The following is a 16,065-nucleotide window of genomic DNA, read 5'->3' as shown; positions in this document are numbered from 1 at the left end:
TTCCATGAAATTTAGAAAAGGTTGAATCCAGCAGTTACGTTAATAGAATTTAATTTCAGAATCACTGGGGCTAGACTGGTTGATTAGTGATGAATAGATAACTCAGGAACATTCAGTTAATGTCTTCACCCTTGAACTCTTTCTGTAAAATTGCATTCTAAAATGTCATTCATGTTACTTTTTAAAACCATATTCGGAATCATGTTTTGAACAGCAGCAATAGATAGTATAAAAGTTTTCAAATTCTTTACATAGTGCAAGAAGGATTCCTAAGGAGTCTTTGTAGCTTAATTTGAGGAGGGTGGAAGGATGTTTCCAGTTGTTTCATGGCTAAAATCCTTTAATGTGATTCTGATTGTCATGGACCAGGTCAGCTGGAAACATATATTCAAAGAGGGCAATACAATGGGCTGGGGGGATGGGTGGAATGCATGCTGCAGGCACACCACATAAAACTGACCACTTATGCCTCTCCTGAAATGTCAAGCAGTTCTATGTAACATGTATATATCCTTAAAACTAGCAGCACTGCATTTGTAATTAACAGCTGAGATAAGTTTTGGTAATGACAACATCTGTACAGCTGAATAGAAACAGTCTGTTCTAACATCTCATCTCAAATGGTTAATTTTGCTGATAGGAGAGTATTATGGTGAGCATACCTTCAAAGATTCAGTGTGTTTCGTTCACATTCCCCAAACCCTTTGGCCCCTTTCAAGGTTTTCTCCCCCACAGCACCATCTTGGAATTATTTATGTTACTGGGTTACTGTTTTCTCGATAGCAGGATAGAGAGTTAAGGACAAGAGGATCTTCTTCCTCCTGAGCATTTGCTCAGCTATGCACATAATCCGATCTAGTGCTGGGTCACATACTTTTCTCTCTAGCAAATATTGTAAAAATAAATAAATAAATAAATAAATAAATAAATAAATAAATAAATAAATACTTTGTGGCCTTGTTGCATTCATTTTCCAAAGTAGCATGTAGGAAAGGTTGCTATTATGCCTGTTGATAATGAAAATTGCACACGGAGATGAATTGCCCCCCAACTCAACAAGTGTGTTCCTACAGCTAAGAAGTCAAGGATTTGAACTCTGGTCTAAGTCCATTCCTTCAGAGTACATTGTTAGAACAATGTGACTTAAGTGTACCACTTCTGATTTTAGCTTCTTAATCTTCTACCTGTGATTTAGCAAACAAGGCGCACAGGCGATTCAGCCTCATTTAATGCAAATATTAGTCTTCTTGCTTCATGATAGTGCTTCTGAAACCAGCATAGAGAAAACTATTCATGAAGTATTCCTTCAGCATAGAAGGAGTTGCATGCCAAAGATTAGATGGTAATCTTCCATATAAATGAGGAAAGACAAATACAGCTGGTTTTATATACAGTGGTACCTCGGGTTACATACGCTTCAGGTTACATACGCTTCAGGTTACAGACTCCGCTAACCCAGAAATAATGCTTCAGGTTAAGAACTTTGCTTCAGGATGAGAACAGAAATCGTGTTCCTGCAGCGCGGCAGCAGCGGGAGGCCTCATTAGCTAAAGCAGTGCTTCAGGTTAAGAACAGTTTCAGGTTAAGAACGGACCTCCGGAACGAATTAAGTTCTTAACCCGAGGTACCACTGTATATGTTTTTTATCATTATTTTGACTGATATCATTTAAGTTTGACTAGAACCTATTATTTACTGTTTAGCAATATTATAATCCTGTTTGTTTTGATACGTGTCTTTGAGTTAATGGAATGTTACATTTCTTTAAGGTAAAAACATATTCAGACCTGCATGAAGTTCCCGTTTTTTGTGCTGCATAGACTAGTGACAGGGGCCAATGAATCTGTGTGCTTTTATATTGTTTGACTTCTACAGTGATGCTCAACCAGATGAAATCCTTTCCAGGCAATCAAATAAATGTGTGCAAATGATCTTGGGTAGTCAGTGGGTTTTGAGGAGTGCACTTCCTGAAGCTAACTTCCCATTAATTTATGCTAAAAGTAGTTTGTGACATTAAATGCCAAAACTGCGTTCAATTTTCAGACCCTTCAGAACACACAACATTGTCAAACAGAACTATTTTTATTTCTCCTAGATGTCCTCTTGTAGAAAAGGTTTATGCATTTATTTTTTTGTTCTGTGTACCAGTGATTTTTGAAAAATCCACTGAGGCTGGGAATGTTTCCCAAGAGCATCTACTCCATAGATCTGAACCTATGTGGCCTCCTTTGGAAAAGACTGGGCAGGCCGGCCCCTGCTGTTGGGGTTTCTTTGGAGAAGTGAGAATTCCTTTCAATGTCAAGCCAAGACATTGCTTAGCCTTCCTTTGAAAGGGCAGACTGACTTCTTGAGCCTCAGCATTCTCTTGCAGGCATGCCCTGCTGAGCACATTGAAGCTGTAGTTAGCATTTTTCTCTCCAAATATTGTAAATCATTTCTAATGGAAGGAGATAGATGTTTTCATTACAAAGGCTCTTTGCCTAGCCCGTGAAAGAGATTTTTTTTTACTTACGTGTCTAGGTAACGTGTTAAGTCATATAGGCTTAGTAATTAAAGTACTTTTTCATAGCTTCCTTTAAGTTAGCTTTAACAAAGCATGCTAAAGAAAGAAAGAAAGAAAGAAAGATGGTGTGTGTTACCCTTCTTCTTTGCCACCAAATTTGTAGTTAATGGTGGGAAAAGGGGGGGAGGAGATGTATGACTCGAAAGCAAGGTGATGTGAAGGAAAGCCCCGTCCCTGCATGTTGGGAACAATTAAAATGCAGTCCTTAAGAGCTTGCTAAGCTTAAATGTTGGGAAAGAGGGGGGCAGGTTTGGAAAGCAATAGTTGAAAGTCTCACTGTCCCAGGCAAGTTAAATTCTGTATATTCATCGGAGAGGGTTATACAAAGCATGGCCATGAAAGCATCCACTTCATATTGTGTCCTGTGGAGGATTTTGAAGATCCTTTGAGAATAATGGCAAGGGAAATCACTTAAAATTACTCATCTTTCTTTGTGGAGTACAACCTGGCGTGGTAGGAAAGGGAGGTGGAAACTGTTGATTATTTGCTAGGGGGAGGGGACAGAGAGGGAGACATGCACGCATGAATGAATGAATGAATGCTGAAGCAGAAATCTCCATCTTGCTTCCATGCAAACATGAACAAAGATTGGCTCCCCCCCCCCCCCCGCGCTCTCTATGTTGTAACTGGCTGTTGCAGACACCCGCATTATGTTTCAGAAGGAAGCTTTCAGGTTCAAGGACTGTTAATGGTTTCTAATCGCTAGGACGTTCCCTGCAACTCTGAGCTTGCTCTTAAAGAAGAAACAAAAGGGGGGAGGGGTGGAAGCAGGAGGCAAAAAGTTAGTAAGGGTTGCAAGGACTGTTGGGGAAGCTCTGGAAATTAGTTTCTTGCATTGTACCCTTGCTTTCTATGGGATCCAAACTGCAGGAACACAGCAGGCTTTTCTGAAATGGTGGTGTTTATCAATACAAAGCTCAAATCGTTAATCAAATTTTTCAAGAAAAAGAGTAAGTAAATGTGGCTTTTAAATCTGTTTAGATATTTTGCAGAAAAGCTAAATCATGTTGCACAAATTTTAAGTAATGTGCTTTAATTTATTGAATTGCATAGCATTTTTACTTTGCCATACTTTGGAGTGCGTAGAAGCAGTTTCTTTAAAGGAAACTGCTGAGCACCTGCACTTTTTGTTGTTGTAAACTTTTGAATCCCGAGTCTGCTAATTTTCTTTGGTCTTCCTGAGAAAAGTAGGGGCCCCTTTCATGCAATAAAATCATTGCAGAGCTTAAAGCTTTTGTTTAGGTAACTTGATGCAGGTAGTAGATTTGTGTGCTGTAATGTTTATCCAGCTAAAATCTTGTTGAGCCCTCGGCTGCACCAACTATTGTGGACATTCAGAGCCAGCTACAGGCAGAAACCTCCGTCTGGATCCTTTGCTTTATTGCACTGGCGCAAACTTGCAACAAAACATTTTTTTCTACTAACACCCAGAATGATTATTGGAACAGTTTTGAACAGCAAACTGATCTTTCTTTAAGTTGCTACCAGTCTGCAGGCATATTTTCTGTTAACAATGATACTCTTCCTCTTGCCCAAAACAAAATTTGGGGTTAAGAGCCTAGAGTCCTAGGTACTTATTTGGCATGCCGGTGGGGGGGGGCTCAAGATAATTATGCATGTAGCATCTGTCACCTTCCCTGTAAGTTATTTTATCCCTGGCAGTAGTTTAATACAGCTTTAATTTTTTTCTGGAAGGCTGAGAACGATTGCATTTTCTGTTCATTATCTTTAGACTTTGACCTCTGATTAGGAAGGACAGCAAAGACAGTCCTGTATCATGTCAGCATTATCTACCTTGCCGCATGAAATGTTCCTGATCATTTTCAGTGTAATGAATGTAGGTGCCCATAAGAGTTCCTCAAGCGCATCCTGCTGAGGATGTGCTTGATGAGCTCCAAGGGCAACAATGTCATGTTCATACTCTTCATAAAGGAGGGACTTGTACTTAGATATAGCATGTATATAGCAGGCATAAATAATACATAAGAACTAGTCCATACAGTTGGCTCACTGTGGCAAAAGGCAGTGATTTCCCCCCATTATAAAATGTTTTTATATTTACCTGTATACTTCTTTAGCATACAGAACTCTTATTGTGTAGGAGCATGTTCTGTGACCATTGTGTGCAATAGCAGGAGACATTGACTCTGTCTCGCAAGTGCCTCTCATCTTGAGTCATCCTACATATGGTTAAGTCCCCCTTACCTGATATCTAAAGGTTGAGGGCATTGCTGGTTTTTTTGAGCAGTTTGGACTTTGCAGAGGTAGTGCTGTTTTAACAAGGCAAATAATAAAGTTGAAAAATCTCTCAATTCAGGGCAATAAAGGGATATGGTCTCAGTAATGAGCAACTAAGAGGCAATGAAAATCAGGCAGGGCAGTGAGGTAGTAACTACGGTCTTAGGTAAGTTCACATAAACTTAACAAGTGCTTGGGGGTGTGTGTGGAAGCACAGATGTAAGGTTTGTGCTTGGGAGAGCTAAGAGCAAAGAGAACATCATGTGGGCTGAAAGCCAAATACTGCCTGGGTGATAATACAGATCTCCCCTCCTTGATACACTTATCACTTTCCTTTATGGCCACCACAGAAAAAGGCAAAATGCTACTAAAAATTGACCATGGTGATGTAAGCATATGTGTGCTTTAATTTGGCACAGGTATTTCCAGGTATTTCTGTTAGGTGGTATGGGACAATATGAGGGTAGAAAGGAAGAACTTCCACAAGAAACCAAAATGTAATCTGAAGGCAGCAAAAATACCACTGTTCTGTTTTTGCAGTTTGCTATATAAATATAATAATGCAACATTAGGAATGCAACCCAGGTTACTTACTGCATTTAGATTTAGAAATTGCGGGTGGTATTCCAACTAAGTGGGAGACCTATTTAAATTAATTAACTGGGACATTTTGAGTACCACACTGCACTCCTCTCCTTAAATTACAGTATTAGCAGCATCCTTTTCGTTTCTCTTCTAAGTCTTTCGTCATACCTTTATCATACAATTATCCACTATACACCTTTTTTGTATAAGCAGGCCACAAGTAAGAACCCATAAGAAACAAAACCTATAGTAATTATCTGGGGTGATGTTTCCTATTTCATCATCTGAGGTGAAACGGGAAAGTGTAACCCTACCCTGCTTCCACCAAAGCATCCTTTCCTTGGGTCATGTGGCAATGCACAGCAAGATATTGTGAGGTGTGGGCAAGGTCGCGCCAGAAGCTGCCACTGCTGCTTCTCCACTGGTGGGCAGGAGAGCCACGCACCTCCTTCCCGGAGCCTGGCACCTTTTAACTTGCTTTGGGAAGGCAGTGCAATGAGTGGAACTGGGCATCAAATTTTGGCCTCCCCCACCCCCATGATACAAGGCAGTGTATGGTCCATGGGTTCCCTGTTGAAGAACTCTTGTGGCCTACTTGGTATGAAAAGTTGGGCTGACCTGAACTGAGGTGTCATCGCTATGCTGTTGCTATCCAGATTGGATTACTGTTAACAAAGTCTAAATGGGCTTTGGAAATTACAGTGGTACCTCGGGTTAAGAACTTAATTCGTTCCAGAGGTCTGTTCTTAACCTGAAACTGTTCTTAACCTGAGGCACCACTTTAGCTAATGGATCCTCCCACTGCCGCCACGCCATCAGAGCACGATTTCTGTTCTCATCCTGAAGCAAAGTTCTTAACCCGAGGTACTATTTCTGGGTTAGCGGAGTCTGTAACCTGAAGCGTATGTAACCTGAAGTGTACGTAACCCGAGGTACCACTGTATTCAGAAACTTCAGTTGGTGCAAAAAGCAATGATAATACTGATTTATTACTTTACAGATCATTTCATTCCACTTCTCTTCCATCTGCACTGGCTTCTAGTTTGTTTCTGATTACAATACAGTTCAGAGTTCTGGTTCTCATCTACACATCCCTAAATGGATTGGGACCAGGATATCTGAAGGACCACTGTCTCCCATGTGATCCTCCCTCCCATGCATTCAGCATTGGAAGTCCTGCTATGTGTCATGCTGAGATCTTTGTATTTTGTAGAGCTTTCAGTATGGTTCAATGTCTTTTATCCAGTGATACAAGCTTCAGAGAGTGATCTTAATTTTCACGTTTATTTTTCTTGTATGTGAGAAACAAAGCTAAAAACTTGGAAACTGCCTAATAATGAATCTGTAGTTGACACCCATTCATTGTTACTAATGAACTTACATAATGTAAAATTTTCTGCAGAAAAATAAAGCATTAAAGTTTCTGCCCATAGCTGAATGAGGAATCAAAGCCTGTTGATGAGCAGGGTTCTTTGCAATCCTTGTGTGGTGCTTTGAAATCACTTCTTCTTCTCCCCCCCGCCCAACAACGGACAACCTTTGACAGGCGGGGTAGGAGAGCCCACCTGTCAATCACCTCTCATCATTATGACATCAGATGATTGACAGGTGTGTTATCCTACCCATCTGCTAAACATAGGCCATGGGGAGGGGGCTGATATCTGATCCGACAGAGCAAAATTCTCCCCCACTCCTGTTGTAGAGCATAACTTCAGGTTAATAGCAGCATTCCTTTCTAATTTGACTCTCTCTTATTTACAGCTGTCTCCAATCTAGATGAAGAGAGCAGATGGACAGTCCATTACACTGCACCCTGGCATCAACAAGAGAATGTGTTTCTACCCACCTCAAGGCCACCCTGTGTAGAGGATCTGCACCGCCAAGCCAAGCTGAACCTGAAGTCGGTACTAAGAGGTAGGAAGTTGACAATAATAACACACCATATCATTACATATTTTTTTATTTAGCAGTAAAACTATGTGCCTGCTTGCATCTGCCTGCTTTCACAGCCCTGTGACCTCTTGTACTTTTATCAAGGAACTAAACAAGTCAAAGAGGGAAGAAAATATCACACCAGTGTTTCAGATGATTATACTCTTCCTGCTGTAAAGTGGTCTCCATAAAACTTATTTATGCAACGTGCAGCTCTAGTTGGTTTCAGCCAGACACAATAATATCCTCACAAGTTCCAACTGTTGCTGAAGAGGAGGCTGGAAAAGAAAGTCTGAGGAGCCATACTAGAAATGAGATTAAACCCATCCTGCTGATTACAAGTTTCAGGACAATCTCTGATATATGGAACATGTGGAATCAAACAAAGCAGTTTAAACTTTTGACATTGGAATATTCTGATTTTAGAGTTCAGGCGTAAAGTGCTAAACAAATATATTAGGTCAGTAAATATATATTTGTCAGAGTGCATACTGCTTCTGTCCTTTCTTCTCAAAAGCGTCTGAAATATATTAGTAAAAATAACTCAAGCTAGGTTAATCCAATAGTTCATAAAAAGTATGATTGCATTTAACCTGATTTGGGTTTTTTTATTTTAAATCATACGTTTTTGGGTGATATGGAGGTATGTTCAATAGAGGGGGAGAGGTTGCCAGTGACAGCTTCCCTTTGAGGCAAGATGGCTAATCAATAACCATAGAAACAATGTAAAATACAAGATAATAGCTAGCTTTTATGCTTGTTCCTGCTTGCATAATGTCAGGGAACTGCCATCGGAGCCAGAGGTGGAGGCAAGGCTCCAGAGCGATGCTGGAGAGGGGCCCAGCAGGGGGAGAGGCAGCCCATCTGCTGGAGAAGGAAATTAGCGTAACACCAGGGGTGAAGGGGGGCAGATGGGGTAATCGGCGAAGGGGCTCCAGGACTCCTCGCCGGAGACCAGCGGGGAGAGCACGGGTCCTCCGCTGCCCACACCCACCCTGCGCAGAAGACTTCCGCGCAGGGAGAGTAGGCGGAGACTTGGCGTCAAAGAACTTCTTTGCTGGAAGAAGTTCAAGAAACGCCCACTGACGGATTCTGCCAGCGACTGAAACAGCCACGAAGTGAAGGGCTGTCCAGACAGAAAGGGTTTAACCAGGTAACCTAGCCAGGAGTGGCAGCAACTTACGCACGAGCAACCCCTATAACCATTACACATAAGGTTTTAATTTTAACCTTGCTGCAATTTCCCATTTAATAAAAATGCACCAGAGGTCGGTTTCAGACCTATATATGTAAAATTTGCAGGCTCTTTTGTTTTCAGTAAATATTGATTCTCCATCATCAGTGCATTCATATATACCATTGCTTTTGTTGCTGCAGGGCCCCAGTATCTCTGATGATTCATTAGTTATCCCAGCTTATTGGTGCATTGGTTTTGCAGACTAAGGTTGGAGATGTGTTTCTATACTGTCCTGGTTCCAGACGTAGCTTAGGAAGCAATGCTTTAAGTGTTTGAATTAAATCCCAGAAGACATCTGGTTAGCATGTAAAATAAACAAATTAAAAGATAAATCAGCAGACCTTCCTACATGTTTCCCTAATCTTATACAGAGAATAACATGTTATTGCTCAGGCTTTGTTTTTCCTATGATTCATTGGATCAATATGTTGATGAGAAATATGGGTCATCCCTTGCTGGTGGTTAATTTCTGCTGAGAAGATTACTTGTTTTATGTATTAATCATATGTTCAATTAATGGCCTGTTAAGCAAAAGGGAACCATTTAATATGAGTAACAGTTTTAGCCCTGGATTTATGTTGATGCTGAGATGTGAAAATTATATCAATTCAGAATAATGAAATAAAAGATAGGCAAGAGGCAGCATGGTTAAGCTAGGCTGCCTTGTTTCCAAGGGAGAAAATAAAATCAAGACTGTTTGCTAGCGCTGGTAGCTATACCCATTTATTCTTTATGGTTTTTAACTATTTGAAGCCATTCACAGTTCATACGCACCTGGCTTTGGAAAATGTCTGTCTTTCAAATGCTTTTTTGAAGAATTGGCGAGGAGTCCTATGCAATGAAAATCTTAAAGAATATATTTTATACATAATAGTTGCTGGTTCCATGCTGAGAAATGGAATCTATTGAACTATAGTTGTGCATTTAGTCGAAAAACATTCTGCTGGCTGTGAAGTATGTAAGAAAAAAATTTAACTAGATTCAATAGTTGTGACCTGCACAGTGTTAGAAACTGAGATTTGAAAGCTAGGAGCTAAATGGCACCTTAAACCGAAGTTATGGGCGCAATAACGGAATGTGTGGCACACTTTTTTTTACAACAAGAATCCAAAGCTGACAATGAATGAACTGCAGCTAAAATATTATGCTCGTTTTTCACCTTTTTCACCTTTTGTTAATGGGTTCTAGAGCCATGGGACCACCATAGAAAAGGTCTCCTGTGTCATTCCTGGCAAACTCACTGCCCTAAGTTGGCCTTGGTTGCTAAAATTAACTTGTGAACCAGATAATATGGATACAGGTGGCCCTTCAAAAACTGTTTAGTTTATAAAATTAACATTTTGAATTGGGCTCAAGAGGGCACTGGCAATCGGTGCAACTGGTATAATAACGGTGTTACATAGTCCAAATGACATGCCCTTGTCAGGACTCTGACAGGTGCATTTTGAACCAGACGAAGTTTCAAAGTCATCTTCAAAGGCAGCCCCACATAGAGCCACATGGAGGTTTCTTCAGAAAAGACTGCCGTTAATGTACCAGACAAAGCTGAGAAAATGTGTTCTGGCCCTCATGTGGCGTTCAAGAGAGCGGGACTGGTCTTTAAAATGGAGTGCCACTCCATCTAGGACTAGCTGTAAACTGTCGTGTACAGGAGATAACCTCCCAGTTCATAGTGTCTCCAGTTTGCTTTGCTGTAACCTCTGCTTGTTCACAGTCATCCGCTTCTGCATAATTATAGTATGGAAAAATTTCCTAAGTGGAAATGTCTGTGCTCTGTATTCTCTCACCTCACATGATAATAGTTGCTCACAAAAGTACATGCTTGGAGAGAATGGCTGGGAGTCTCAAGTAAGCAGAGCAGTATTGCACAAACTAGTTATACATGAAAAGAGCATCTGTGGTCTGAAATGATCTTTGAGGAAAACCTCAGTAAGATGTTGGACCCTACTGGTAGAATGGGATAAGCTGCTAGTTGTAGCAGCTGCTTCCTCTTACTTCTGTCAGGAGAAATGGCACGGTTTTGTTTAGTCTTGTATGCAGTGCATTTCTAGCTCCTGTCTGCTGTTCCTGTTTCTACAAAGAATATTTAGAATGTGCTGGTTTAAATGTGCACGCATTTGTTTTGTTTCAACAACACAGCTGCTGTGTGATTTTCATCCCTTGTTCAGCGTCGCAGACAAGCTGATTGAATGCTTAAAATAAAAAAAATCCAAAGATTAGAGAAGAGAAGGAACACCTTGGAAATCCAAGTTGAAAGTATAATACATTACCATTTTTAAGCACATCCTTTATCTTATTCTCTCACCATTCTCTAAAGGAGAAAATTCAAGGAAAGTGGTTGAAAAGATGCTATCAGCATGACTCAGGGAACCCAACAGGCTTTCCAGTGGCATGAAGCTGAAACAGGCATTACAAATGATATTTGTTAACAGGCTGTCACTGGGGAGCGCTCAATGTGATTATCTCCATTTGTCTTGGGCTAATTTGGATTTCTACAGGGATGTAATCTTAGTACACTTGTGGATGATAAATCACGATTGCTTCAGTCATGCCTGCTTATCTCTACATTTTGCAAGCTGAAAGACAGAAAAGAAAGGCCTGTGCCTGACCCTTTTGCTGTTAACCGAAATAGATTTTTTAAAAGAAAATTCCCACAAAACTATTTATGGCTTTCTGTCCAAGTCATTTCATAGAATCACAGAACTGTAGAGTTGGAAGGGATCCCGAGGGTCATATATGCTGCTATGCTTGCATCCTGCTATGCAAGAATCTCAACTAAAGCATCCATGACAGATGACCACCCAACCTCTACTTAAAAATATCCAATGAAGGAGAGTCCACCACCTTCCGAGGGATTCTGTTCTGCTGCCAGCTCTTATTGTCAGAAAGCTCTTTCTGATATTTAGTCAGAATTTCCTTTCTTGTAACTTGAACCTGTTGCTCTATCTTCCATATGACAGCCCTTTAGATATTTGAAGAAGGCCATCATATCTCCTCTCAGTCTCCTCTTTTCCAGGCTAAACATATCCAATCTTTCCTCATAAGGTTTGGGTTCTAGACCCTTGATCATCATGTTTGGGCTTGTCAATATCCTTCTTAAATTGTTCTGAGCAGGACCGACCTAACAATTCTGTTGCAGATAATTCTAGAGGAGTGTCTTCCTGTGTGATGTGATTTGAAAAAGGAATCTGCCATTGGCTGCCACTTTCTCTTCACTTGAATACATTTGGGCCAAAAAGGTGGCCAGTGTGTAAGCAGTAGCTTTCATTGGAATCTATTGAATAATGCTTGACAGTTTTGGTCTCAAATGGACAGCACTCTGTGATAAGCCTGTGGGGGCCCCCCCTCTATGTTTGAACAGAGATGAAGAGATGTTACATCTGAAAGATTGTGATAGTGGTACAAAGAGCTATTTTGGAAACAGCAGGAACTCTGATAACCAAAAAGGTGAATTTCTTCTTAGCCATGTGGCAGAGTCCTGGCTGCATGCTTGGTTCTCACATGTACATCAAAGTCAGTTAGATTGCAGAACTGATATATATATATAGTTGAGTTACGCCATTTGCATGTAAACTGTTCTGTGGACAACTAATTTCCTGTTGCCTTTGGGAATGTAATGATAGAAGAAGAACAAGCATCTCTTAAAAACCTACTTGCCTACTCGAGCTTTCCTGAACTCTTGACTCTAATGGTTTTGTTTGTATGCTCCTCTGCTTTATTTGTAACATTTTGTTTCATTTTTTAAAAGGTTTTTTTCTGGTAAATTTTATTAAATGTTGTTGTATTTTTATTGTTTTTATGTAAACCTCTTAGGTACACACACACACACACGGACAAAATTGGCAAAATCAGCTAAATTCCGTTAAACCAAACATATTTCAGTTAATCTGCTCTGGCAGTACATCTGTTGGAATTCCTGACTCAGTAAAAAAAAGTAAAAGGGTTTCCATTTCCAAAACTACACTGAACTGTATTATTGATAAAGTTCATGAACCTGCTTTATAGTCCATGCTGGCTGTTTTTCAGCAACAGTCCAAAAGCTGCTGTGGTGTTTCTCTCTAACGTCTTTTTAAAACTAAGCTTGACATGGAACAGTCCTTGTGATAACTCCTTTTTGCAGATGATATAAGGGGTTTTTATCTGCAGAAATGGGTCCTGTTCCAAGTCAAATGCCTTCTTGTGTGGCTCAATGGCTGATGCTTGCCTTATTTAGACTGTGATACAAAAATAGAACCTTCATCAGGATCTAAGTGAGAATTGTGTTTTGAAGTCCTGTTATGATACAGATAGCTGCAGAATCTAGTTGTGTTGCCAGCTGCTCTATTCTTCCATAGTATGCATTGTTGATAGATTCTAAATGTCACTTTCAAATGTCATAATTAATTTCCAACCCGTCATATGGATCAGTAGGATACAGTGCGGTCGAGATGCTTGTAGCTAGGCAGATTCTATGCAACAACAGTCCCATTAGGAGCAGAACACAGGCTGCTGGCAGGTCATATCAATTCAAATGATAAAACATAGAAGAATTTAAATATATTTTAGCAGAGTACTGATAGGTGTAGACTTTGACAGATGAGAGGTTATGAAGGTCCTGAAGACTACCGGGTGCATGTGCATTTATGTTCTGCTACAATCTACTTGTTCTTTCCTCACCACCACCACCATACCCTTAGCTGCTGGCTCTAGCTAGGTTTCAAGTCAAGAGAGGCAGGTTGGATAATTCCAGTCTAAGTCAGATGTCAAGGTAAACGGTGTCACATCAGTCGTACAACTGCATATGTGCACTTTTTCTCTCCTTCAGGCAATGTGTGAGACCATCATCTTTTGGTGGGCATCTTGGAACATGAAATAAGGTGTGAAGTGAGTTTTCTGAGCTGTTCCATTATGTCCCCAGGTGGTATTTGAAGTTGGGCAAGAGCCAGTATTTGCTTCTTTCTACCTAAAAGACACGGGTGGCGCTGTGGTCCAAACCACTGAGCCTAGGGCCTGCCGATCAGAAGGTCGGCGTTTTGAATCCCTGCGACGGGGTGAGCTCCCGTTGTTCGGTCCCAGCTCTGGCGGGAAGGTAAACGGTGTTTCTGTGCGCTGCTCTGGTTTGCCAGAAGTGGCTTAGTCATGCTAGCCACATGACCTGGAAGCTGTCTGCGAACAAATGCCACCTCCCTCGGCCAGTAAAGCGAGATGAGCGCCGCAACCCCAGAGTGGTCCGCAACTGGACCTAACGGTCAGGGGTACCTTTACCTTTACCTGAAAGATGGTCTGAATTAGCATTTGCAAATTTATTTCATGTAGACTTGGGCCCCCGGGTCTTGTTAGCAATGTCCCTGGTGAGCAAAACAAGCTTTGAAATTCCACTGAGATCTTGTGCTAGAATGACTGCTGTATGAAAGATAGGCTCTGCTTCTAATTTCTTTCTCCTGAGTCTCATGAACAGTTAGGCCAAGAAGTCAACCTGAATTTAGCGAAGCTGATCATTTCAGGCATACAAATGCTTGCCAGTAGGTTTTCATTCTTTACCTACTTCCGGACATGTGCCAGAACAATGACAGCTCCTATATGCTGTTCTACCTTTCTCTTTTTTTCTAGTCTGGATGCTGCCCCCCCATCCGGCCACTTGGAATCAGTTCCATACAGATCCATCTGCTTTGCTTATCAGTGTGCCAGCAGAAATTACTAAGTGCCAGCTGGCTTTTTAGTTCTGGACTTACACCAGTCTGGAATTCTAGTGAAATTGTTTCTTTATTGAGATAAAGGGGAAGAAATGTGATTTGTGGTTTTCAGAGAAATGAAATAGTAAACTGCTTGGTTTTATATGAAGGACAATGTATAAATGAAATATTCAGACCATGGACATATATGCAGCCTTTACACATATAAAATTCTTGAAGGAACTGAATCTGCCCAAATGTCAGAAATGGAATACAGGATCAGCTGAAACATTGGTCTGATTCCATTAGTAATTCTGTCAATTAATACTAAAGGCAGATACTGTAGGAACATCCCCATGGGGTGGTTCCAGAAGTATTGAATAATTCTATGTACTTTTAAAGCACTGTATAGGGTCATAGAATTGTAGAAGGGTCATCTAGTCCAACTCCCTGCAATGCAACATGCACCCCCTTCCCATCTAATTGAAATCATACCAGACCCTGCTTAGCTTTGCAAATGTGCTAGCAGGTTTTTTTTTTTTTGCTGCACCACAAAGAGGACTGTAATCAAGGATGTTAATTCTCTGTTAAGTAAAAACTGTATATAAGTTTCTGCCCTCAAGGTTAAGCCATGCCCTGCAGTAACAGAGTATTTATCTGACTCCTGTACAGTATCCAAATGGTCTATCTCTGCTAATCATGGAAAAAAGCAAGGCAGATCACAGCCTTTGGCAACTGCATGTCCTTCTTGACTCTTGAAACCTATCCAGCATGGCACTGACTTGAAGGTGTATCTTTTTAGCTGTAAATACTAGAAAGTAACTGGATGCTAAGACTTCCGAGTAGGGTTGTGCACCCAGTGATTCGTGTTCAATGTGATTGTTTGTATATACGTGTGTGTGTGTGTGTGTGTACACACACACACACACACATACACCCCGTATTTTTCGCCCTATAGGGTGCACCGGCCCATAGGGCGCACCTAGTGTTTTTTTTTGGGGGGGAAATAAAGAAAAATATTTTTATTTCCCCCCCCCCCCAGGCGCGGGGCTGGGGAAGCCCGAGCTTCCCCCGACCCCAGCCCCCAGAACAGGCTGCTATCCACAAGCCTTGGGAGCCCGGTGGGAACTCCCGCCGGTCTCCCCAGGCTTGCGGATATCTGCCCGAAGCCCAGGGAACGCTGCTCAGCGCGCCCCTGGCTTCGGGATGCAGGCTGCTATCCGCAAGCCTGGGGAGACCGGTGGGAACTCCCATGGGCTCCCAAGGCTTGCGGATAGCTTCCTGAAGCCTGGAGAGAGAGAGGGGTCGGTGTGCACCGACCCCTCTCGCTCTCCAGGCTTCAGCGAAAGCCTGCATTTGCCCCATAGGACGCACACACATTTCCCCTTCATTTTTCGAGGGGGAAAAGTGCGTCCTATAGGGCGAAAAATATGGTATATATATATTGCCTGGACTAAATGTCCATGGGGAAGATAATGAAGCATCACTCCTCATAGCTACAACCTGTTGTTAGAAGCTTTCCATGTTCAAGAACTGGAGTAGTTTAAAAACAGCCACATTGCTGTTATTTACATAAAATAAAGTTTTTACTGACACGTGCATCTGTTATAAAAATGACAAGGGATGTGTGCATAATGGGCCACAGGAAAAATTCAACAGCACACTCTTCCAAGGTCTTCCAAGAGATCTGCATTGGCTCCCAGTACGTTTCCGAGCACAATTCAAGGTGTTGGTGCTGACCTTTAAAGCCCTAAACGGCCTCGGTCCTGTATACCTGAAGGAGTATCTCCACCCTCATCGTTCAGCCCGGACACTGAGATCCAGTGCCGAGGGCCTTCTGGCGGTTCCCTCACTGCATG

The 16,065-nt window shown here is 41.5% G+C and overlaps 1 protein-coding gene and 1 long non-coding RNA gene across 16 annotated transcripts in view; both read left to right on the top strand.

Moving 5' to 3' along the window:
• The window catches only part of NHSL1 (NHS like 1), a 140,574-nt gene that overhangs the window by 91,172 nt on the left and 33,337 nt on the right, over positions 1–16,065 (top strand). For 12 of the 15 annotated variants that reach the window (XR_014546633.1, XM_083607556.1, XM_083607560.1 and 9 more), the window contains one exon: positions 7,148–7,300. Coding sequence is in view for 14 of the 15 variants with exons in the window: in XM_083607556.1 (XP_083463682.1) it covers positions 7,148–7,300 (153 nt within the window). In the remaining variant the exon portion in view is untranslated. Of the gene's footprint in view, positions 1–3,205; positions 3,514–7,147; positions 7,301–16,065 lie in introns of those variants that run through there. The other 3 variants (XM_083607551.1, XM_083607552.1, XM_083607562.1) reach the window with 3 other exon arrangements.
• Positions 7,404–11,184, top strand: LOC310760038. The gene is made up of 2 exons (XR_014546712.1): positions 7,404–8,094; positions 8,535–11,184. It is a non-coding gene; the product is annotated as an uncharacterized lncRNA (long non-coding RNA).

The sequence above is a fragment of the Podarcis filfolensis genome (genome assembly GCF_964270895.1).
Source record: "Podarcis filfolensis genome assembly, chromosome: 3".
NCBI lineage: Eukaryota > Metazoa > Chordata > Lepidosauria > Squamata > Lacertidae > Podarcis > Podarcis filfolensis.
Note: the sequence above shows the minus strand (reverse complement) of the source record. Positions and strands in the feature narration are given on the sequence as shown.